The sequence below is a fragment of the Vanessa cardui genome, chromosome 30, assembly GCF_905220365.1.
Source record: "Vanessa cardui chromosome 30, ilVanCard2.1, whole genome shotgun sequence".
Taxonomy (NCBI): Eukaryota; Metazoa; Arthropoda; class Insecta; order Lepidoptera; family Nymphalidae; genus Vanessa; species Vanessa cardui.
This window is the reverse complement of record NC_061152.1, coordinates 4484166-4508760: the sequence shown is the minus strand read 5'-3', so window position 1 is coordinate 4508760 and position 24595 is coordinate 4484166. Positions and strand designations below refer to the sequence as shown.

At 34.0% G+C, this 24595-nt stretch overlaps 1 protein-coding gene across 1 annotated transcript in view; it reads left to right on the top strand.

Moving 5' to 3' along the window:
- The first annotated feature begins 8678 nt into the window (after positions 1-8678).
- The window catches only part of LOC124542133 (nascent polypeptide-associated complex subunit alpha, muscle-specific form-like), a 28972-nt gene continuing 13055 nt past the window's right edge, over positions 8679-24595 (top strand). The window contains exons 1-16 of the mRNA XM_047120068.1: positions 8679-8815; positions 10699-10729; positions 11985-12032; positions 13558-13806; positions 14990-15043; positions 15158-15205; positions 17668-17715; positions 18004-18099; positions 19592-19639; positions 20030-20125; positions 20992-21042; positions 22033-22128; positions 22530-22577; positions 23115-23210; positions 23527-23574; positions 24311-24406. Coding sequence (XP_046976024.1) covers positions 8771-8815; positions 10699-10729; positions 11985-12032; positions 13558-13806; positions 14990-15043; positions 15158-15205; positions 17668-17715; positions 18004-18099; positions 19592-19639; positions 20030-20125; positions 20992-21042; positions 22033-22128; positions 22530-22577; positions 23115-23210; positions 23527-23574; positions 24311-24406 — 1198 coding nt within the window. The 5' untranslated portion in view covers positions 8679-8770. The remainder of the gene's footprint in view (positions 8816-10698; positions 10730-11984; positions 12033-13557; positions 13807-14989; positions 15044-15157; positions 15206-17667; positions 17716-18003; positions 18100-19591; positions 19640-20029; positions 20126-20991; positions 21043-22032; positions 22129-22529; positions 22578-23114; positions 23211-23526; positions 23575-24310; positions 24407-24595) is intronic.

The window sequence follows — 24595 nt, the reverse complement described above, 5'->3', positions numbered from 1 at the left end:
GTCATAACATAAAAAAAGAACATACATATTCAATCATCCGTCCGCAAAATATAATCATTATATAATATATTAAAGTCACTCACTAGCCAGCTTCGTTGGGCATTAATGGATTCCCATTATTTTAAAGCCCACCTACGAATGATTCCACGTCGATTTCTACACGTATAACAACAACAGCCTGTAAATTTACCACTGCTACACTATGGCCTCCTCTCCCTTTGAGGAGAAGGTTTGGAACATGTTCTACCACGCTGTTCCAATGCGTGTTGGTGGAATACACATGTGGCAGAATTTTTATGATATCAGACACATGTAGGTTTCCTCACGATGTTTTTTCACAAATTAAGCACATGAATATTCAGCGGTGCTTGTCTGGGTCTTAACACCCAATCATCGATTAAGATGTACGTGGTCTAACCACTGAGCCAATTAAATATAATTGACGTGAATTATACATTCTTTGCAAGACGATTCGATATATATTTGTTTTTAACTCAATGTAACAGCGAGTATTCACGTTATCATATTCCTATAACGGTTTATACGTTAGCTGTTCCACTCAGTCGATTGTTTTGTTTAATTAATTGCTCATTGTCAATATGTTACGTTGTGTAATTAATAAGTGTCTGGAATCATTCTTTTAAAATTGTTCGATTTATGAGCCAGTTCGGAAATATTTCTGAACTGGCTCATTAATTTTCCTTCATAAATCAAAGATCTGTTCGTTTGTTTAGAAATGTAAGCAGGATATTAAAAATTGGCAGCAAATTTTCAATTAATCAACTAAGGTTATATCTGCAATGAATTTGAAACGTTGAAACAATGTTAATATACAGTTGTGTGTTCAGAATGAATATATATATAAAGACATCGACGCTATTACAGATTTCATTTGTTTGTTCATCAATTAACTTAAATTGAATTGAAACTGTGTCATTAATGTGCGAAGTTCATTTCAATGATTGCTTAGATAAAACCTGTTTCAGTGGAAGTAGGGAAAAAGATACACAATCTTTATATGTACGTATTTCATGCGTATGTTATAACTCAGCTATATTGTGCACTAGTAAGGGTTTATGATTAATACATATATTTTTATTTATAATACAACAGTATCATACTTAAATACTTATATACAAAAAACAGCCTGTGAGTTTCTTACTTCTGGGCTAAGGCCTACTTTCCCTTTTGAGGAGAAGGTTTAGAGGATATTCGATCACGCTGCTCCAATGCGGGTTGATGTAATACACATGTGGCAGAATTTCAATGAAATTAGACACATGCAGGTTTCCTCACAATGTTTTCCTTCATCGAGTATGAGATGAGTTATTATCGCAAATTAAGCACATGAATATTCAGTGGTGTGAACGAGAAATGAAATTTGTATTCACGTTACCGCTAGAATTCACTGGCTTACCATTTGTATGACGTAACTTTAAAAGTGCGCGTTTAATGAAAAATTTGCTGCCAATAGCTTTGGAATTATTATATAAATGATAGTTTCTTATGTTCGTGTAATAATTGTGTTTAATGAATTTACCAAAGCGATGAGTATTGAATAAATTATTTTGAAATTGTGTTTGTTGTTTTTTTAAACCGTTCCTTGCATCATCGATGCGATATTTTGGGAACAACAGATTTTCTAGAGCCAAACAACAGTTCTTGGTATTGTTGTGTTCCGGTTTGAAGGGTGAGTGAGCTGTAACTACAGGCACAAGGGACGTAACACCTAAGTTCCAAAGGTTAGTGGTGCATTGGTGATGAAAGCAATTGTTAATGTTTCTTACAGAGCCATTGTATATGGGCGGTGATGATCACTTCAGATGGTCCATGACCCATATGCTAGTCCGCTAACCAATAGCATAAAAAATAACAATGATGTGGTCACTTGTGCCTGTTACAATAATAAAAATGAAATTCCTTGAAAACTTGAAAAAGGGACGGTGTGTTAAATGATTTCGAAGGATATTACATAACCAATGAATTCATAGTTTTTAGCATTTAACAACAAAACTCGGAGGGTTAATGTGAGATGAAACAGTTCTCCTACCCTAGGTATTATTACCCTCATTTGGTATGGGAGTCCTTCAAGGTTCAATTCTTGGAACGTTTTTATTCCCCATATACATAAATGACTTTTTTGCTATTGTATTGTTTGCTGAAAATGAGTACGACCTGCGTCCGTTCCGATTTCGTCTTTTGTTTTTTTTTATGGTATTTTTGGTGAACGATGGACTACCTAATGGTAAGAATAGACGCTGGTAAGAAATATTAATCATTGCACACCTTGGGAATGAGGTGATCGCCTCCAGGTTGTATCAACACACAAATGCTCTTTAAAGATTCTCTTACATTTTACCTTTTCTGGGATCCTGTTAGAAACTCTGTGAAATCGGGTACTTGGAGTAGCAGGTTTATTCTTGTTACTAGCATTAATACTACGTCACAATTTTTGGAAAAGTCAATATATTTTGCACAAATACGTAACAATACAATATCAAAAACAACTTGGTATGATACTACATGCTCCAGTTTCAAATTAAACCGTTCTTGTCGGAATTATTGTTTGAGATTATGACGTCATGTTTAACGGTATGTGCATTGCTGATGACGTCACGGCGCGCTGTTACACGTCTATCACTAATAATAGCGTTGGTCTGTTTTGACTAAAACACATATAAATACAATATAGTATTATTTGCACAAATGTGTGCGTTTTACGTACACGAAAAACACATAAATAGTTAAGTAAAATTCGTAAAAACGTTCATTTAAAATTTCGATGTGTTTTTGGAATTTGTTAAACTAATATTCCATAGTCTTAATTGATAATGGACTAAGTGTAAGCATTTACTGATTTTCTGATTTTGATCGAAATTATACTGATCTATTAAGAAACGGGAAGAATATGAAAGTGTTTTCTTTTCGTCCGTATTGTTGTAACATTTTCTCAAAATCAAAATAAACTTTATTCAAGTAGGCTTTTACAAGGACTTTTAAATCAACTGTTTTTTCGTCTATGCATATAATCTTGTGTAGAATAATATGCCTTCTTTACCAATGTATTTTTACATTGCCGACATTACAGTCTCAATAATGACATACTTACATTCAATAATTTTTAAGGGTCTTGTTTTTGCCTACTATGTTATATATCAAGAAATATATTTGCTCGCGTCTTTGCTCGTATACAATATGAAAATACTCCTTAGTGTGTCATGATATGATGTTTTATAAGTGTAGATCAACAGCCTAAAATATAAGTTTTATGCTTCTAGATTTAAAAATGACGCTACTTCATACAATCTACCATCACCCTTTTCAACACTTTTTTTTCCAAAAGCAGCCCACGTTCTTTCTTAGGCTTTAGACTATTTGAGTACGAAATTTAATTTTAATCGGTGCAGCAGTTTGGGCGTGAAAGAGAGACAGACATAAAGATAGACAGACTTTCGCCTTTATAATATTAATATGATATAATTTTCGCCTGCGTCGTCACTTCCATCTGAGGTGTGGAGTGTGTTAAAGTGTATATACATTTTTCGGGATAAAAGGAACCATTCTCTGTGACAAAATTTATTCAGATCCGTTCAGCCGTTCCATTGATTGAGTTACAAATAACCATACATCCAAACTTACAACCAAAAAATCATCAAAGTTAAATGCCTTAAAGTTCTGTGACTTATCTAAAGCTTTTGCTTAACATGACACTGTAATCAGGAAACTACCTAAATTACTACCTAACTAATGGAGTTAGGGAATGTGCGATCGAGAGTATGACCCTATATCTTAATAATAAAAATCAGAGTTAACCAATGTTACAAGAAAAAGTTCTCCTAGGGCCTCACTTGGTATGGGTATCCTTCAAGGTTCAATTCTTGGACCAATTCTATTCCTCATATATATAAATGACTTGTCCTATCTAGGAGAGAATAAACATGCTATAGTATTTAGAGATGACCACGACTTCTGTCCGTTCCGATTTCGTCTTTTGTTTTATTTTTTATGGTATAGAGATAAGTGAACGAGCATATGGGCCACATGATGACTAGCATAGACAATGGCGCTGTAAGAAATATTAACTATTCCTCACATCGCCACAAACCTTGGCAACTAAGATGCTATGTCCCTTGTGCCTGTAGTTACACTGGCTCACTCACCCTTCAAACCGGAACACAACATTACTGAGCACTGTTGTGGTGGAGTGGTGTGGTGGGAACCTACCCAGACCAGCTTGCCTACAGTTCTACCACCAAGTACAAGTCTTGCTAAAATAAAGGTTTAAACCTGAAATATATTTTAAATAACAGCAGAAAAAACGTGCACTTTGTACGAATAATTCTTCGTCAAAATTAACAATAGTTCTTAATTACATGCAAATAATTACTTACTTTACGTTTAAACATTAAAAATGTGAATTAGTAATAAAATAAACATTGTAATAAGGCGTGAAGTTGTCTATCGAGGCCCCTTATGGCTGCCTCGGGCCTCGCTACGCCACTGGATGAGAATGGCCGCGGCTTGATGAGAGTGGACCCGGCCAACCGGAAATGTACCGCCCCCTATTTTAATTATATCTTATTTAAAATTTTAAGTATTATTATTTTTTTGTATTTTAAGTATTATTATTTTGTCTTTTTTCATTGGTTAGTTTTAAATTATTTAAATGTAACACTAATTCAAATTTTAATTTTATACTAACACGTTAATTGTTTAGTTTGTAATTGTTTTATTTGTATATGGATTAATAATCTGAAATAAATGCTTATTATTATTATTATATTTAAGGGACCTATGGGTTACAAGGTTTCTAATCTATAAATCTATTTTGCTACTATTAATTAAAATAAAACATTGATCAATCCAAAGCTAAATCTTTTACACAATCGTCATTATCAAAATATATCTCGTCTTTAATTGGCAGAATACATTTCACACGCTTGCAGTTTCGTTTCTCTTTCGGTACGTAACATTTTGCGGACGTGATTTACAATTAGAAAGAAAGAAAGAAATGTTTATTAGGACACAGTACATAATAAACACACACGATAAAAGAATAAAAAGTATAAAAAATTTAAAACAAAAAGAAAAAAGATATACAACTAAAATAAAAACATATTAACCACCTATAGCTACTCACTAACTACAATACTACTAATACAAAACAACACAATGATACTTAACGTGTCCTAAAGGGTACCATTCAGCTTCCAAGTTGGGTTCTTGGAACCCAACTTACCCTGTGTGGTTGTGACGGGCTGTGACAATATATGATAATATACTATAAAAATAAAAAAATAAAACAACAATATTAATATACATACCATATAAAGATAATAAAATTATATAATTTGAAATATATAAATATATACATATTTTATGCTAACCGACTAGCTAATGGAAATTTTGTTCCATTAGCTAGTAATATTAGTATATAGTAGTAGTAATAATTAGTACTTTTTTTCTTAATCTTGCAATGTAATAATTTCATTATGTTCCTTATCCGCCGTCCCATTCGTATGTGATGACCTCCTCTGTCCGCCCCCCCATGCTACGCCATTGTTCTCATCATTTTTTTCATAACGGATTTTGGCATTCACCTGTCAATAGCTAAGGGACCATTTATGAATTAAGTAAGACTATTATTTCATATTATAAGAAAAAATAAGAATAGTCTGATCCCTCTTGTTTAATATTTATCACGTTAGAATCTAAAGGAAAAAATGAAAACATGTTTGGTATATTTAAGCGTATATTTTTCAAAGTAATATTTTTTTAAATGTTTATTTGTAACTTCAAAGGTTCTAGGTATCATTTCTAGTTAACCTCGGCAACCGCGCGGTTTCTGGTGTTTTTTTCAAATCATTTAACTTTGCTTATTTTGATATTACATAAGGACTATCTTAACTCCTTTCCATCCTTATAAGAAATCATAAAACATCGTCGACCCCCTAATCAGTCATACGTAATAAACGAGTCCCCTAAAGTCCATAAAAAATATTAAGACTTAAAATAAAAGTTCATCAAAATCGATCAGCTTTTTAGAGAAACACATACCAGATTTTCATACACATATGCTATACTTACTTGTTCCACCCACAGGTTTGAAGTGTCAATATACAACTTTTAGAATGAAGTACAAACGTTAACCTAAAAGTCCTTCTTCTTTCCAGGAAAGACTCGATTTTCACAACTATATTATAGATGTATACATCTATTATAGAAAACCGCATTAAAATGCGTTGCGTAGTTTAAATATCCAAGCGTACAAACCGCGGGAAGCGACTTTGTTTCACAAAATAAAGATGTTTAATTAAAATAATTAAATATTAATGTAAATACAATAATTAAGCTTATTTGAATAGCACTATGTAAATATATACAGATATTATTAATAACACACACAGACAACCGAAAATTGATCCAAAATTAACATCAAAATGGTTTAACTATACATACATACAAAGATATCGAAGTGTTACCAGTGGTTGGTAACATTTTTAGTGTTCATTTTGCGTTGAAATTTCCAATGATGTAGTTTGGAAAGTTTCGAATATTACCAGATTTCTTTTAAAAACTTATTAACCGCCCTAATAATGAAAAATACTTATCATCATCATTACATAATATAAAACAAAGTCGCTTACCGCTGTCTCTATGTATGCTTATATCTTTAAAATTACGCAACGGATTTTGATGCGGTTTTTTATAATAGATAGAGTGATTCGATAGGAAGGTTTTTGTATATAATACATGGACAATATAGTAAAAAAACACTGGTAATATTAGCTTGTTTATTTTGAACGCAACGAACTTAAATCGAATTATAAATTACGTTTGTGTAAAAAGCAGAGGCTCCCAAGTCGAGAGACAAAAATAGGACTCATATCTTGGTTCTCAATCTTAGTCAAATTTTAGTTTTAAATATAAAACGGACATTTTATTTTAAATATAAAACAGACAAAGATTTCTTCTAAGATGCACGAGGCACTGAAGGTAAGAAGGACGAAAATAGCAGAAAAACTTCAAACAGGTAAGAAAATGATTAGAAGTTCCTCCACATTTGAGGCATACTTTGGGAATTGCTACATAAAAGTCTTAAATATTCGCTGGGTGCGAAGTATAAGGTGGGGGAACCACGAAACGATCGCAGCGCGCGTCATGGCTAAAAAAGGAACTTTCTGTGGCGGACGCTGTCACTTTTTACTAGCGAGATTTACGTTTTTAGTAAATAAACATGAGTCACGAAGCTTGCTGCGTGGTTAATTGTTTAACTGAAAATACATAAAAGGATGGATTATTGAGAGCAGAAGCACTCATAAATAATCGTCTGCTATTTACATGAAATGCGTTATTCGATGAACGACGACTTGCTTATTTCTTTACTTACTTCTCATGACGACAGCCATGAAAAATCCGTAATATACTAAGGTAATCTATTGATTGTGCCATTTTAGACGAAAAATAAAAAAGACTTACCTCATATAGATTTAGAATATTTATTGGAATAAATGTAAATTACAATATTTAATTAAAATTGTTCGTTTGTAAATAACTCGTCGTAATGACAGCCGGGCATTTGATATTTCGGAGGCCACCGTATTTGCAACCGCTAGTTGGCGCTGTCATCGCGCGCCCAGCGAATAAATACAAACAAAAAATACCAAGTAGTAAACATTTTAATTGCATGGAATCGCAATTCCCATACTCTAGTCGAAAAATGAATAAATACCTACTGTAAAAATTATGATTGCGTGCAATCATAATCTAGTCGAAAAATTGACCAGCCCTCATATCACCAGTGCAGGCAATAATACGTTGGTTGTGCCTTTTTATATTCCATTTTTATTTTGCTATGTTATTTTACACATTTGCTGAACATCCACAACCCTTCGCTGAATTTCAAGCACTTAGGAACTTTTAAAAAAAGGGCGTCCTTCCTTAGAGGCCGGCATCGCCCCTGCAGATGTTGCAGATGTCCATGGGCGGTGGTAATCACTTTTGGTTTCACCAATTGACCGCTTGGGATAAGAGAGTAAGCTTTTGGTCCTCAAGGTTGACAATGTGTCCACCGCCTCTTTTTGAATCCAATAACCTAAAAAAACTACCGATTCATTCAATTGACTCATGGTTTTATGTAAATTGGATAAAATATAACAAGTGGTGGTAAGGCTAAGTAGGTACCACTTACTCATCAGTTATTCCACCGCCAAACAATGTCAGTACTTGGTATTGTTACGTTCCGGTTTGAAGAGTGAGTGAGCCAGACTAACTACATGCACAATTGGCGCATTGGCGATGTATGATGTATGATTAATATGTCTAACAGCGCCAATATCTATTGGCAGTGGTGACCACTTACCATCAGGTGGTCCATGCTTACCCGTAAACCTTTATCATGTTTGTTGAAGATATTTGAAAAAAACACCGACTGGCGCGTAATCATAGAAACAGTACATCACGTTGCGTTTCAAAATGGCGGATCAGTGACGTCGTATACTAGCAACTCCACAGAGATAATATCAATAAATATTAACGTACCTATTTACTCTTTACAAATCTCCTTGAAATAATAGAATTGTACAGTTCCAATAATCCGTATCAAATTATAGCATTCGCCCTTTATAAAGAATAACAAGTGAGAACGAGACGTTTAATAAGGCAATCAATTAAGTTTGCACAGCTGATCGAAATTAAACAAAGTTGTAATATAAAACATGGTTTGATATGCTTATGTGGATTTTTAAGTTTAGTCTCGTCGCGAAAAGCGATGGATTTCGTTTTTCGAGTCTGCGTCGTTTTGGCGTTGTTACATGTAAGTTTTTTTTTTTAATTAGTTTGTCTGTGGTTCTAGTCTTGCGGTTTGATTTTAAACAAAATTCGTTCATTCGACTAGGCTGAAAAATACACAGGCGTGATACATATTCTATATATTAAAAAAAAACAGATATTGATCCATACATTACAAAGATAAATGTAATTTTGTTTTTATGAATAATCTAAATATTAGTTTTTGTAAATAATCTTAAAATATTAAAATTGCCATTTTAAACTGTTTTCGCAAAAATTTACACCAATTCAATTTTCAGACGTTATTATGTAAATTAAAACATTTTCTTTTTTCATAAATATTGTTGTATATTGAAACCTTTTATTAAAGAAATTAAAAAAAAGTGATAAAGCGAAGTTCATACAACTTGCAACGTTGCTTTTAATAATATTAAATCTCTTTATATTTATAGAATCACGTATTATTATGAATTTAAAATTGTATGACAATTTTTTATTATTTATTATATATTTAAACTATGCTATATTTGTTAATTATTTTTCAGACTTTATTCAATAAACATATTGCAAATTTCATTTTAATGATTTTAGAAAATTAGAAAATAAAAAAAAGTGTTTCTTTTTATTAATATTATTAAAAGTGAAGTGCAGTGAATTATACATAAAAACAGTGTGAAATAATAACATAAAACAGTGGATGTCAATTGATAAATGACTGTGAATTAAGATGGCGTTTTCAGTCCGCCATTTTGTTTCGTAATGCGCAATACAAAATGGATTGTTCGAAAGTACACAAGACCGATGTTATAAATGCGAAAATACTTTAAATTTCATGATTAAACTTCTAAAGTACGATTTAGATTTAAATTAAAGTAGATTGTATTGACATTTGATTCTTACTAGCCCTAAATAAGCAGTTTGGGACCCTTTTCTAACCAATAATGCAATATTTCTACAGAAACGTATTTTGGTCGTAATTGCAATTATATTTAATATATTAAAAAACTAACTAGTTCAATGGAGGCGTATTAGATCTCGTATGTGTCTCCTTTGCGGCGCTAATATGATCATAGATTAATGATATTGTAGGAAAGTGACAATAATATATGTATGTGATGCCTATTAAAAACAGAATGCTATGCTGCACCCCGTTAATTCGGGGTCTCATTGGCCACGTACCGCAACGTTTTAGTTTCTTAAACGTTACGGGGTCAAATAAACCCGTGCCGGTATTATGATAGTTCTCATACAAGGTCTTAAGCGGACAGAACCACAGGAAAAGTAAAAAAAAAATGATGACACAGCGAACGAGTTATTTCTTAAAAAATATATAAGTCCAAGCAAAAGCAGACAATTTCAATTCCAATACAGAAATAAACCATCTGATGATAAGTGGATATTACCAACTACCAACAGACATTGGTAATTTAAGAATTTTTACGACCCATCGAGCTGAGATGGCCCAGTGGTGAGAACGCGTGCATCTTAATCGATGATTTCGGGTTCAAACCCAGACAAGCACCACTATGCACATGCACATGTGTGCTTAATTTGTATTTAAAATCATCTCGTGCTCGGCGTTGAAGGAAAACATCGTGAGGAAACTTGCATGGAAAATTCCTACAACCCGCATTGGAACAGCGGGGTGGAATATGTTCCAAAACCCTCTCCTTAACGGGAGAGGAGGCCTTAGCCCAGCAGTGGGAAATTTACTGGCTGTTACTTACTTACTTTTACTACCCTTAATATCATGAAAGCTCCATCAACTTTGGGAAATAACCCTTCCAAACTGAAATATATAATACTAAGTATAATATGATATATAATGACATGAAACCCTACCAAATCAAAGATACCTTCAAACATTAGTGATTACATATTTCTAAACTGTATTTTGTAATATTTCAGGTATATTTAGCCGTTGCGAAGCCGGATCCACGTATGTATACATATATCACTTTAAAATCTCTTCTAATTACTTTAGTTTAATGCAATATTATATATTTGTAAGGAACATCTATAATCTATACATACAATATTTTACTTGGTGGTAAGGCTTTGTGCAAGCCCGTCTGGGTAGGTACCACCCACTCATCAGTTATTCTAACTCCAAATGACAGTACTCAGTATTGTTGTGTTCCGGTTTGAAGGGTGAGTGAGCCAGTGTAACCACAGGCACTGGGGACATGGCATCTTAGTTCCCAAGATTGGTGGCACATTGACGATGTAAGGAATAGTTAATATTTCTTACAGCGTCATTGTGTATGGGTGATGGTGACCACTTACCATCAGGTGTCCCATATGCTCGTCCGCAAACCTATACCATAAAAAATGATAACAATTTTCCCAAAGTAACTTTGGCTCAGCCTTTAAAAAAAACACTTCAATAAGCATTGCTTGGCATGAAATATTTGATAAATGGATTGTACTTACCCAAACGGTGTACGTGATCATGCCAAATAATAGTCTCGTATATTTGTATCATTTAAAGTAACTTTACGGCTCATTTTCCAATAGCACCATCTTGTCGTTTCAGATCTTCTTCCTTTCAGACGCTGTATACAGGGTTATTGGTAATTCGATGTATTCTCTATAGGAGATAATAGGGGAGACTATGTAGGATAATTTTTACTCCCATTGTTTTAAGATCTTTTCGAAATAGGTCGAAAATTTACCTATAAATTTATTTGAAAAAAAAAAACAAGTGTCGATTAAAATCTTTTCTTTCTTCTAATTTAAAAATGCGACGGACGGACAAATGTCAATATTTTGTTATCATTTTTCTACAATAATGCCTTAAAAACAAAAAATATCATTGTGAAATTTGCAGTTTTGTTAAAAAACAACTGTTTTCTTATCTCTCCAAAACTGTACAAAACTAGCTACTTATTTCAAAATAATCGAAAGAAAATGACCACTAAGGACGCCGGTGGAAATTCGTTTTAGAACATTGATGAATTCGGCCTAAAGTTTGCTCTTTAAAATTTCCAAAAAAATAATTAAGAACAAATATCCAATGTATAAAAAAAAAACTTAATACAAATTTAAAATAATATTTAGAAACAGAAACAGTCCAATTACTAAGTTATAAGACATTTTGTAATTTAGTCAAATTAAGTATTGCAATTACCTCCCAATGGGAATACGTCGAATTACCAATAATCCTGTATATTTATATTAAATGATTTTTCTAGGTGATCCTCACAATCTTGTGGTTTTGCAACAGAGGCGTAGCGAACTAGGTCAGCTTAATGAATGATAACTATTTTTTAAACACTACCAAAGAAAACAGTATTAGGAATATGCCATATTAGTAGAAAGTCGTAAAATTGTCAGATTTAAAACATTGTTTCACTTTTGGATAGCCCATTTATTGAGGAAGGCTTTAGGCTACGACCAATAAAAGCCAAGTCACTTTTAGATAGCGCATTAATTGAGAGAAGTTTTTGCCTATTTACGCCACTATGACCAATAAGAAGATATTATCAATGAAAAATATTGGATGATATTCCGCATGGGAGCATCCTTCCTTCCGCGTTAACGGTTAAAAAATCAAATTTGTCCTAAAATAATGAATTTATTTGGTAGTAATAATTAAACAAACAGGTCCATAAAACTATCTATAGTGTATGGTACTAGCGATTACAGAAGTATTAAAGGCAAACTGATATTGATACCGCAAAAAAATTATACAAAATGTATCTATTCTTGGGATGGTTTCGATTTTTAAAAGATAATCAATATTCTTCTAGAATCCAGATTTATTTGTTAACGTTGGTTTATTAATCGGTGTTTCACATTATACATCCAGTATTTTATAGTTTAGATCTAGTCAGTCATTTACATTATTCAAGAATGATTTACGTTCTATCCAAACATTGCCGCCGCTTTCGATTCTTATGACATTCCTTTTCCTTAACGGCCAACATTAACCGTGAAAAATTAAAATATTACATTACCACATATTCTAAAAATAGTCAATCGACATATTATTAACTAAATTATTCTAATAAATTATAGTTATACAATGTCTATAAAAATTGTAACACTAACACTATTTCCTAAATTTAATATTCTCAAAACTTTCATCTTAAATTTTTGACTACCAATCTAAGCTTCCTATGTCTTAGAACGCGGCGGAACAAGCGAAAAGAATAAGGGAAGTCCAATAGAACAAAGACTTATGACTGCTACCGAAGAGAATTTAAGGAATACATTATGTTTACACAGTAATAAAAAAAGTAAAGTAAACAGCCTGTAAATTTCCCACAGCTGGGCTCAAGTCTCCTCTCCCTTTGAGGAGATGGTGTTGCAACATATTTCACAACGCTAATCGAAATCGGGTTCTAGAATACACATGTGGCAGAATTTCGATAAATTTAGACACATGCAGATTTCCTCACGATGTTTTCCTTCACCGTCAAGCACGAGATGGATTATAAACACAAGTTAAGCACATATATATAGTGGTGCTTGCCTGAGTTTGAATCCGAAATCATCGATTAAGATGCACGCTTTCCATTGGGCCATCTCAACTCCGTTTATACAGATCTTATGCGTAAGAGGTATTTGGACGTGTAATTTGAAAGTCTCGTAAAGCTGGGTACTAAGGTAAATATCAATATAGAGAAAGAAAGACTTAAGATTTGTCAGGGTATTTTCTCTTCCGAACCGGCCACTGTTTCAATTGGCCATCAGTAAGAAAGTGTAATGCTTCTATATTGAATAAAGCAATTTGAGTTTGAGTTTATTACTTTACTTTCACAGATCACCAGATACACCATCATGATCACGGACACGTAAACAATGATCAGGAATCTCGGCAAAGCAATTATAATCACCACGTGAAACACACAAAATACGATGAATACAGAACGGACCAAGAAAGCAAGAGATCCGGTGAACAAGGACCAGCCTTTGATTCCCGGGATCAAGAAGCTGAAAACTTCGAATCAACTCAAACTCAAGAGTCTGATGAAGAGAATAATATCCCCAGACGTGAAGGTCATCACAGAGGTGCGGTATCTAAATATAGTTATGTGTTTTTGTCTTTTTGACGACCTCCGTGGTCGAGTGGTGTGTACACCGGTTTTCATGGGTACGCCACTCCGAGGTCTCGGGTTCAATTCCCGAGCGAGTCGATGTAGATTGTCATTAGTTTTTTATGTTGTGTTGGGTATGTTTGTGGTACCGTCGTTACTTCTGATTTTCCATAACACAGATGCTTTAGCTACTTACATTGGGATCAGAGTAATGTATATGATGTTGTCTCATATTAATTTTTGCGGGAGGCTACTTTCCGAAACGGTTGTATTGTTTGTATATTGACGATTCAAAAACGCTTCTCTGTGTATATTCATACAAAAAAAAATTGGACAACATCACATACATTTAGTCTAAGATCCCACTGCAGAATTAGTGTACCCATCGAGTTTTTCCTAAAAGCCAATTTTTTACACATATTTATGATTAGGAGGTTCTATATCCACCAGGTTGCCTATCAAAATATGGCCGCTAGTATTTTTAATTAAATTATTAATATTTCATTTTCCGTTAATCGTTAAGGAATAAATTTAAAGAAGTCAAGATATTACCTGTTGCCTCTCAATATACATATATGTATACTGCAATGTTATGTATGTACGAAAAAATATTAATGATTTTATGAGAAAATGAGATACTCATAGCATTGGTACAAGGAACAAACTCAAACTTGTTACTCCTGTTACTCGACTGCATAGAGTTAGTAACTCCTTTGTGGGGCAATGTATACGGTTTTACAACAGGATCCCAGAAAGCGTTCAAAATGCCTCTGTTTGCAAATTAAAAAAAAATATTAAGGAACGCTTGTGTGCGAAAGGTTATTGTATAATAACCTTTCGCACACAATTAATGAGTTTATGATCGATAGCACACCTTGGGAATGAAACGATCGCTTGCTGGCTAATTTCATATCAAATTGTTTATATATGAGACAAAAAAAACCCGCTAAGCTTCTTTCGCCGGCTCTTCTCAGGTCAGCGTGTTTTCTTTTCCGAACCGGTGGTAGTGTTTCAATTGGCCATCAATAGGAAAGTGTAATACTTCTATGTTGAATAAAGAAATCTGTTGTTGAACAGTGTTGTTGCATCTGATCGTCAAACTCAAACGAAAAAAGACGAACGAAGATCGCTTCAACTAATATTTTTTCTATTTTCAGGTTCTAAGAATCGCCCGATATCAAATCGGCTAGCTGATGTCCTGGACGAAAAAGGTAATATAATAAGTTTATCGAGTAAACAGAAATTTGGATACCAAAAAGGTTTCAAACAAAATGAAGGAGGCAATAAAGCATTTAAGTTTATAAATACGTGTTACATTGTTGCAGATCAGAAAGAATTGAAGGAAATCCTGAAGGAGCTGACTGGGTATACCGGTAAGATTTTTAATCCATTTTAAAATTTAAGAAAATCTTAAGACCTCAGGGTATTAGAAAAATCTCTCCGAGAAAGTTAGTTAGCATACAATGTTGCTGTTAATGAGTCGAGATGGCCCAGTGGTTAGAACACGTACATCTTAACTGATGATTGCGAGTTCAAACCCAGGCAAGCACCGCTGATTCATGTGCTTAATTTGTCTTTATAATTCATCTCGTGCTCAGCGGTGAAGGAAAACATCGTGAGGAAACCTGCATGTGAGAAATTTCATAGAAATTCTGCCACATGTGTATTCCACCAACCCGCATTGGAACAGCGTGGTGGAATATGTTCCGAACCTTCTCCTCAAAGGGAGAGGAGGCCTTTAGCCCAGCAGTGGGAATTTACAGACTGTTGTTGTTGCTGTTAATCATTGTCATAGTATAAAACAAAGTCGCTTACCGTTGTCCGTCTCTATCTATGCTTAGATCTTTAATACGCAACGGATTTTGAAGCGGTTTTTTTTAATAGGTAGAGTGATTCGAGAGGAAGGTTTTTGTATATAATACATGGACAACATAGTAAAGAAACATAGATAATTTTAGAAGTGTCACATGTGATGTCGTAAATAAACAAATTCTGTAGTATATTTTGTATCAGCATTGCACCCGTGCGAAGCCGGGGCGGGTCGCTTGTAATTTAATGAAACTTATACTGTTAGTAAGTTAAAGTGCACTCAACTTAAATTAAAAATGATCATCTCAGTACGACTTTCCGTTTTCGAGACATTCGTGTTCGAACACGTTGTTAGTAAAGCTTTTTGTTGCGTAGTTTTTCAGTAATGATTCATATTAAAGCTGTTTTAAAAAAAAGCGGCCATTTTGTTTACGTTTTATATTCCAAATTCAAAATACTTAGAACGACATATTTGTTATTCGGTAGCTGTTAATTAGTATACCGACGCAATGTTTGTGAAAATAATTGCTAATTAAATATATACACAAGTGTTTTAAATACGTGTCACTATAAAGTGTTACAATTATAAATTACCTACTATATTTAATGAGGTCTTGGAAATTAACGATTTAAATTCAAAGCAATTTCACTAGCTGCTTGTACCGACTTTTGACATAAGACTTTACACGAAATAGTTTAAAAGGCTATGACCTTTTTTATTCTCCCTGGAGATATTAGGCGTTTCTCTCCCTTGAAGAGAAGAATATATGAGCTTCTCAAGTACCCAGGGCACCTAGTAAACCGGAATACACACTATAACATCAGCAGCTTTTTGTGGGACGCCAAGGAACGCTTTGAGGCTAAAACCGTCAACCGTCTCAACGTCAGGAGAAACAAACAAATGTCAACAACAACAGCCTGTTTCCCACTGCTGGGCTAGAGCCTTCTCTTCCTTTGAGGAGAAGGTTTGGAACATATTTAACAACGCTATTCCACTGCGGTTTCTGGAATACACATGTGGCAGAATTTCTATGAAATAAGACACATGCAGGTTTCCTCTAGATGTTTTACTTTACCCCCGAGCACGAGATGAATAATAAACACAAATTAACCACATGTATATTTAGTGGTGCTTGTGTGGGTTTGAACCTGCAATCATCGGTTAAGATGCGCACGTTCTAACCACTGGGCCATCTTACTTTTCTTTTTTATTGCTTATCTTGTATAATCTGTAGTCACGTGATGTTTCGAAAGAAAAATTTTCTCCATTAGTCACAGACATTTTTAACTTTGCCATTTCATAAATTAAAATCATTTGTAAAAAATACATTGTTAAAGAAGGCATATTTATTCAATACAAGATTATGCAGACGATAAAAAAGCGTGGAGTTAATACTTGTTGACTTCATATATAATTGAATTTAACTAACATTACTGTATTTTTAAAGAAAAAGAAAAGCTACTGAATTTCTTGCCGGTTCTTCTCGGTAGAATTTACATTCCGAACCGGAGATAGCTTCACATAATATTGTTTTTAAATGACGATTCAAAAGTGCTTGTAAAAGCTCACTTGAATAAAGTATACTTTGATTTTGATTTTATTGAAAATGTCACAAGCTGATCATCTTTGCCATCATTTATTTAAGGATTCCTCCTTAAAAACAGTTCATTAAAAGGGCTCAGATTCCAATACAAACCAGTTCCTGAAGCCTTTCCCCACAAGACACATCACTATTTACTGATGTAGTATTAAAATAAAACTGGTTTTAACGGATTTGAATCGCGTATATTAATTATTTTTTAACATCCCGACGTTTCGAGCACTTTACAGCGTTCGTGGTCACGGGACTCACGGGTAGATTGAGGTGACATTTGTCTATTTAATGTACAAAAGAAATATTATTTACAACTACCGCCAAAGATTTCTTAATTGGTATCTGGGTATATTTTAAAACCAGTTTTATTTATCGCGAAAATTTAAGACAACATTATGATGTAGTATTAATATGAACATATTTTTTTTCAGATGAAACTATGGCAATAGCTTACATAAAGACAGCCACTGGATTATCTCGTAAGTACCTCTACCCAAAACATTTTAGTACCTACGTTAATCTATACATATAATAAAATTGGAGTGTCTGTTTGTAATATTAAAATAGCCCTTTTTTACTCAATGCATATTTATGTGTACGCGGTACACATACCAAAATAACATTTTTTACAATTTTTGTCTATCTCTCTATTTGTTCCGGCTAATCTCTGGAACGACTGGGCCGATTTTGACGGGACTTTCACTGGCAGATAACTGATATAATAAGGAGTAACTTAGGCTACAATATTTATTTTTTTTTATTTTCAGATCACAGTGAAGTCTACGAGTTCTTGCGGAGGTGCGGAGGCTCTCGAGGAATCAAGTATACGATTCATTTCTTCAAGAAATTCCAAGGGAGATCGAGTAAGATTACCATTATAGTTCAGTCCATTTAATACAATATAGTCCGGGATTCATGGCCCATTTAAAACAATATAGTCCGGGATCCATGGTCCATTTGAAACATTATAGTCCGGGATCCATGGTCCATTTGAAACATTATAGTCCGGGATCCATGGTCCATTTGAATCATTATAGTCCGGGATCCCTGGTCCATTCAAAACAATACAGTCCGGGATCTATGGTCCATTTTAAAACAATACAGTCTGGGATCCATGGTCCATTTAAAACATTGTAGTCCGGGATCCATGGTCCATTTTAAAACAATACAGTCCGGGATCCCTGGTCCATTTAAAACATTATAGTCCGGGTTCCATGGCCCATTTGAAACATTATAGTCCGGGATCCATGGTTCATTTGGAACATTATAGTCCGGGATCCATGGTCCATTTAAAACATTATAGTCCGGGATCCATGGTCCATTTGAAACATTATAGTCCGGGATCCATGGACAATTTCTTCACTTGATCACTATTAAGCCAATGTTTCGTGAGTTTCATTGTGATGAGACGCGCAAAAACTTCCTGTACGAAAACTCTCAACTGTGTTAGCGAAGGTAGCAAAGATAAAATACGATTTGATGATTCTGAAAAAAATATTTCTTACTGGTTTTTCTTTCGTTTAATCTCAAAATAATTATCTTAATTATTTGAAAAAATCTATGTAGATAACTAAGTATACGTGTAACGGCCAAGAGTAGCTGTATTTGTGCTTATACGATGTCTTATCATGTGTGCAATAGCCCAAAGTAAGGATAGCAAAATAATGTAAATTGCATTAGTTGCGTGTGTAAATAATAGTTGTAGTTGTACTTACACGAGCAAGATGCCTTAGTATGCACGACAGCCCAGTGTAGGGACAGCAAAATAATGCAAATCGCATTATATTATTTTAAAAGTCGGGGTACACTTTCTTCCAATAATAGACCAATATCGTAGATGTTAGAAAGCATTAACGAAAAGAGTTATTATTTCCTTTATAATATTAGATTTCCTTTTTAAGCCTAATAAATAAAAATGAGTGAGCGCCGGGGCCCGTTTATTTTAGTTTATTTTACATTTCGTTAAAAGTTAAAAGGATAGCTTGATAAAAACAATAAGTGAAAGGGATAACTAGATGTTTTAATTACGCAAAATGTATTACTACGTAATTGTGATGTATTATAACGTATTACTACGTAAAACGACTAAAGGCAAACGTCCCAATTAGGACGTTTTCTAGTCTTCACTTTTTGCTTTATTGTTTTCATTTTAATTTATATGTTTGCAATAATTTATTATTTTTTGATTATTATATAAATTAGTACCAGACATTGATATATAATAGATATGAGCACGCCGTGTACACATACTTAGGAATGTAATCTAGCTTAAAATTGTGTAATTTCGTAATTTTAATGTATGTTCTGATTGCATTCTGTTTAAACCTATGAATAAATAAATAAATTTGTTCACAGATATAGAAGATTATGTGACCCTTGTGAGGATATTATCAGGAGAAACGAGTAAGTCAAGTTTTGTTAATTAAAAGGATGTATTGTATCTGCTTATATAGAGTCGGATTTAAACGTCTGGAGGCCCCGGGGTCACAAAGCAGTGAGGGCCCTAGACAAACAGAAGCGTGAACACCCTAATAATTATATTATTATGAATTAATTCGTTTTTTTTAATTCAATCAGTAAGCTATGATTTGTTTTGTATTTGTATCGGTAACTTTTAAAATATTAAATAGTAACATTATTATAATGTGATTATATCTCAGTATTTGTTACCTTGCTGAAAACTGTGGCCCCCTCTCATGTGGAGGCCCCAGGGCAGTTGCCCCGGTTGCCCTCCCCTAAATACGGCCCTGTGCTTATATAACGGATTAATTGGTTTTTTTAATTATATTTCAGATGTATTCGCAGCGTTCAAAGTTATTAAACGATTATCAGGACACAACGACTTCGACGGTATATTTGAAATGCTACAACGCATGTCAGGAAGAAAAGGTAAGTTGCCTTTGACGTTTATTTAAAAAGAACAGAAATCAAAATGATTCTTAAAACTTCTCGAAACTCACAGCACTGCGATTCTGTACATCACTTCTCATGCCACTCGTGAAAATTTTACACCTGATATTTGACTGGCGCCATTTTGATATGCTTATCCTTTAACAAGAACAGCTTGTAAATTTCCCACAGCTGGGCTAAGGCCTCCTGTCCTTTTGAGGAGTAGGTGTGGAACATATTCCATTGCGCTGTTCCAATGCGGGTTGATTGTGTATTCAACACATGTGGCAGAATTTCGTTGAAATTACACACATGCAGGTTTCCTCACGATGTTATCTTTCACCGAGCACGAGATGAATTATAAACACAAATTAAACACATGAAAATTCAGTGGTGCTTGCCTGGATTTGAACCCGAAATCATCGGTTAAGATCTCGTGTTCTAACCACTGGGCTACATCGGCTCTTTACATTGTGATATAGCCAAACAGAATTATACGGTTTTGTTTGAAGGGTTAGCTAGTTATGTCATTTGGAGCTTGTTTCGTGGAATGCATTTGTTACCTTTTGACATTAGATTAACATCAACGTATTTAGTTGGTTTCGACGTTACTATTTTGTCTTTTTTTTTTCGTTACAAACAGTTTTTTAATATAAAAATTAATAACATTAAATGCTTAAATATGTACAAATATGAACTAAAACTAGTTACTGTGTAAATATGACAGCGTGAAATGGTAACAAAAATGCTAGCGGCATTTCCCCGTTGAATCGCAAATTAAATTAAATTTTGTTTTATCCATAAAGTATATTGTTATTATTTACCAAGGAAAAATGACGTAAGTGACGTTTCGTTTTTGTTTCCAGGAATATCTGAAGTCATCGATTACTATGATCATGAAGTAGATCATGAGAAAGGTAAGTTAGATGGGGAGATAAGAATACTGAGAGGAATGTGCGGTGTTATGCGAATGGATGGAGTAAGGAATGAGTGCATGAGAGGAAGTTTGAAAGTGACACCGATAGCCGAGAAGTTATGTGAAAGGCGGCTGTATGAGCATGTAATACGGAGGAATGAGGAGCATATTGTGAGGAATGCCTTGAGCACGGATGTGGATGGATATAGAGGTCGAGGACAATGAATGGATACGGTTAGCAAGAAAGCTACTTGTGCGATGAAGAACAGAGAAGTATGGAAAGAGAGGAAATGCTTCGCCGACCCCAAATAAAATTGGAATAAGGGCAGGATGATGATGAGTTATTACGAATTTAGCAGAGATAGGTGCTAGTCTATCGTTAGAATCAATGGACAATTTTCTCAATGTTTTTAATGTTTTTGCTGTGGAAATTTCTACAGAGTATAAGATTAAGAAGAAAGTTTTACATGAACTATTTCTAAACTTTTTTGGTTTGAATTCTTAGATACATTAGACTTCATCAAATCTTACGGTAGTTACTTTCCTTAATTTTTCAATGCGTAGAAAGGGTTTTTTTTTTGTAAAATGTTTTAGTATATTTATAGGTAAGTATACTATAGTATAGGCTTAGTGCAAGCCTGCCTGGGAAGGTACCACCCACTCATCACATATTCTACCGCCAAATATCAGTACTCAGTATGGTTGTGTTCCGGTTTGAAGGGTGAGTGAGTCAGTGTAACTACAGGCACAGGGGACATAGCATCTTAGTTCCCAAGGTTGGTGGCGTATTAACGATGAAAGGAATAGTTAATATTTCATACAGCATCATTGTCTATGGGTGATGGTGACCACTTACCATCAGGTGGCCCATATGCTCGTCCGCCAACCTATTCCATAAAAAAAATTGGAAAAGTATTCGATATTTTTCGATGCAACAATTCACATAATGCCCATAACGGCTGTTTTAAGAAGCTATATTTTTTTCATCTAGGCTTGGATGGACTAAAGAGGCAAGTGTACCAGCTGACAGGAGGCGTGGGTCCATCTGAATTCCCAAGGGTATTCGAATGCCTAAATTCTGACACTGGTAAGATCATTATCATTACATAATATAAAACAAAGTCGCTTACCGCTGTCCCTATGTATGCTTATATGCTAATAGATAGGGAGGTTTTTGTATATAATACATGGACAACATAGTAAAGAAAAATTAATAATTTCAGAAGTTTCTAATGTGATGTCGTAAATAAACACATTATGTAGTATATTTAGTATCAGTGTTGCACCCGTGCGAAGCCGGGGCGGGTAGCTAGTATTTACATAAAGTTACTAGTTCATGTAGATTCTATGGAGTCCGTTACTTCTATAAAAACAGTACTCTTGTCTAAAAGTTGTTAAATACAATGATATACAAAACATCATACATGAGGTCTTTGGAGTGACGCCATTTTGAATAATGTTGTAATTTGTTTTTTTTTTTCTTTTCAGACTGGCAGGCAACGTTCAACGTACTCATATCAGTAATGAGAAGTAGCAGTAAGTTGTATAAACACATATTGTATATTTAACATGTAATACATATAAATTTTAATTAACAATTGTTCTGAAAATTTACCTAAAAATAGTGATCTTAATTTCAAAATTATTATCTCATAATTTCAAGTTCATTAATTATTAATTTATTTTAACAAAACTTTCATCTGACAATCGCTCCTGCTGGGCTAAGAACTTTTTAAGAATCCAGTTTTAGTCAATACAATTCCAAAGATAAAAAGAGACATAAATAAAATAGAAAGAGAGGAGAATAGAGTTCCAAGCTATAACAATATGAGACAACATCACATATATTACTCTGATCCCAATGTAAGCAGCTAAAGCACTTGTGTTGTGGAAAATCAGAAGTAACGACGGTACCAACACCCAGACCCAAGACAACGTAGAAAACTAATGATACAATCTACATAGACTCAACCTCGGAGTGGCGTACCCATGAAAACCGGCGCACTACTCGACCAAGGAGGTCGTAATTTTTTTTTTTAAATGTTTTTTTTTAATTATTATTATTATTTTCAGATATCGGTGAAGCGATTGTCGATTTCAATCGTTTGGTCGGGAAGAAAACTTTCTCCGATTCAATCACGCTCATGAAAAAGTTCACCGGGCTCTCACGTAAGTATTTAAAGGGGCCCTGGGGCCACAGAGCTGTGGAGTCCCTAGACAAAGAAACGTGCTGACTTTAATAATTATATTATGAATTAAATCCATTTTTTTGTATTTAAATCAGTAAGCTACATGATTTATTTTGTATTGTTAACTTTTTTGACTATATTACGGTATTTGTTAACGCCCTGTGGCCCCCAATCATGTGGAGGCCCCAGGGCAATTGCCCCCTAAATACGGCCCTGTAAGTATTTGAAAGATGAAAGCGGCAAAGTTGTAATATTTTGTGATTTTATTATCTGATATAATCGTTTTGTTTGAACAGATTTAAAATACGCGTTGGAGGAACTACTACAAGAAACAGCGAGAGTTAGTAAGTGGATTTTTTCGTCAATAAAATAGTAGTAGCTTAAGAAACAGTAAAATAGTTAATACTAGACTACAAGACAATGACTTAATAATAAAAACAATAAAAGCAATATTAACAGCTGTTTAAATATTGCTACTTTCTAAATAGGTATATAAATAAGATTATATTAACTATTTTACTGTTTTTTAACACGTTTTATGTAAAGATATATCATATAAGATATTAAAAATTTCATCAAAAATGTAACAGATATTTCGATATGAATTTTAGTAATGTATTGACATTCTTTATTTAAAAAAATAATAATTGACCAATAGATGGCGCTGTAATTATCTTGATTTAAAGTCTTTCTCGAACGTTAGATAGAAATTCTAGTTTTGCAATGTACAGTCGGGGTAAAAAAAAGGTTCGTCACCTTAAGATCTATTTTCGTGTGCTCAGTATGAGCGATAATCTGCTTTACCGATCGAGAGTGACATGATTCAAAAGGTACTAAGAGCTTAAGACTTGATAAATGCATTAATTTGATAACCGACGAAGGTTTTCTTACTCTGACTGTACATTAAAATCATTTTTAAAAATATTCCATATGAATACTACTTTTTGTTATTCTTTATTTAAAAAAAAAAAAACTTTTAATAATCGACCAATAGATGGCGCTGTAACAATCACAATTCAAATTTGGAACATTCGTTAAACTTCTATTGTGTTCAAAAATTATAACCTTTTTTATTTTCAGGCTTGAAGGTGATCGTTGACAAGCTTTATCAGCTGTTCGGAAAGTCGGATTTGGAACACGTTCAAACGGAAATACAACGCTTGTACCGTCATGATAGTAAGTTTCATTTGGAATGTCTTGGTAGCCTATTGTATTTGTGGGTTGGTCTAGGCTACAGATCCCTCTATTGGGGGGCCGCATAGGCGGGCCGACCGTCAGGGCGTCACGGTATCATGCGTAAGCGATCCCGTGGCGTCCGCCGAAAGACGGAGAGGGCACCGCTGGTTTTTAAGTGGGTAAACCCGG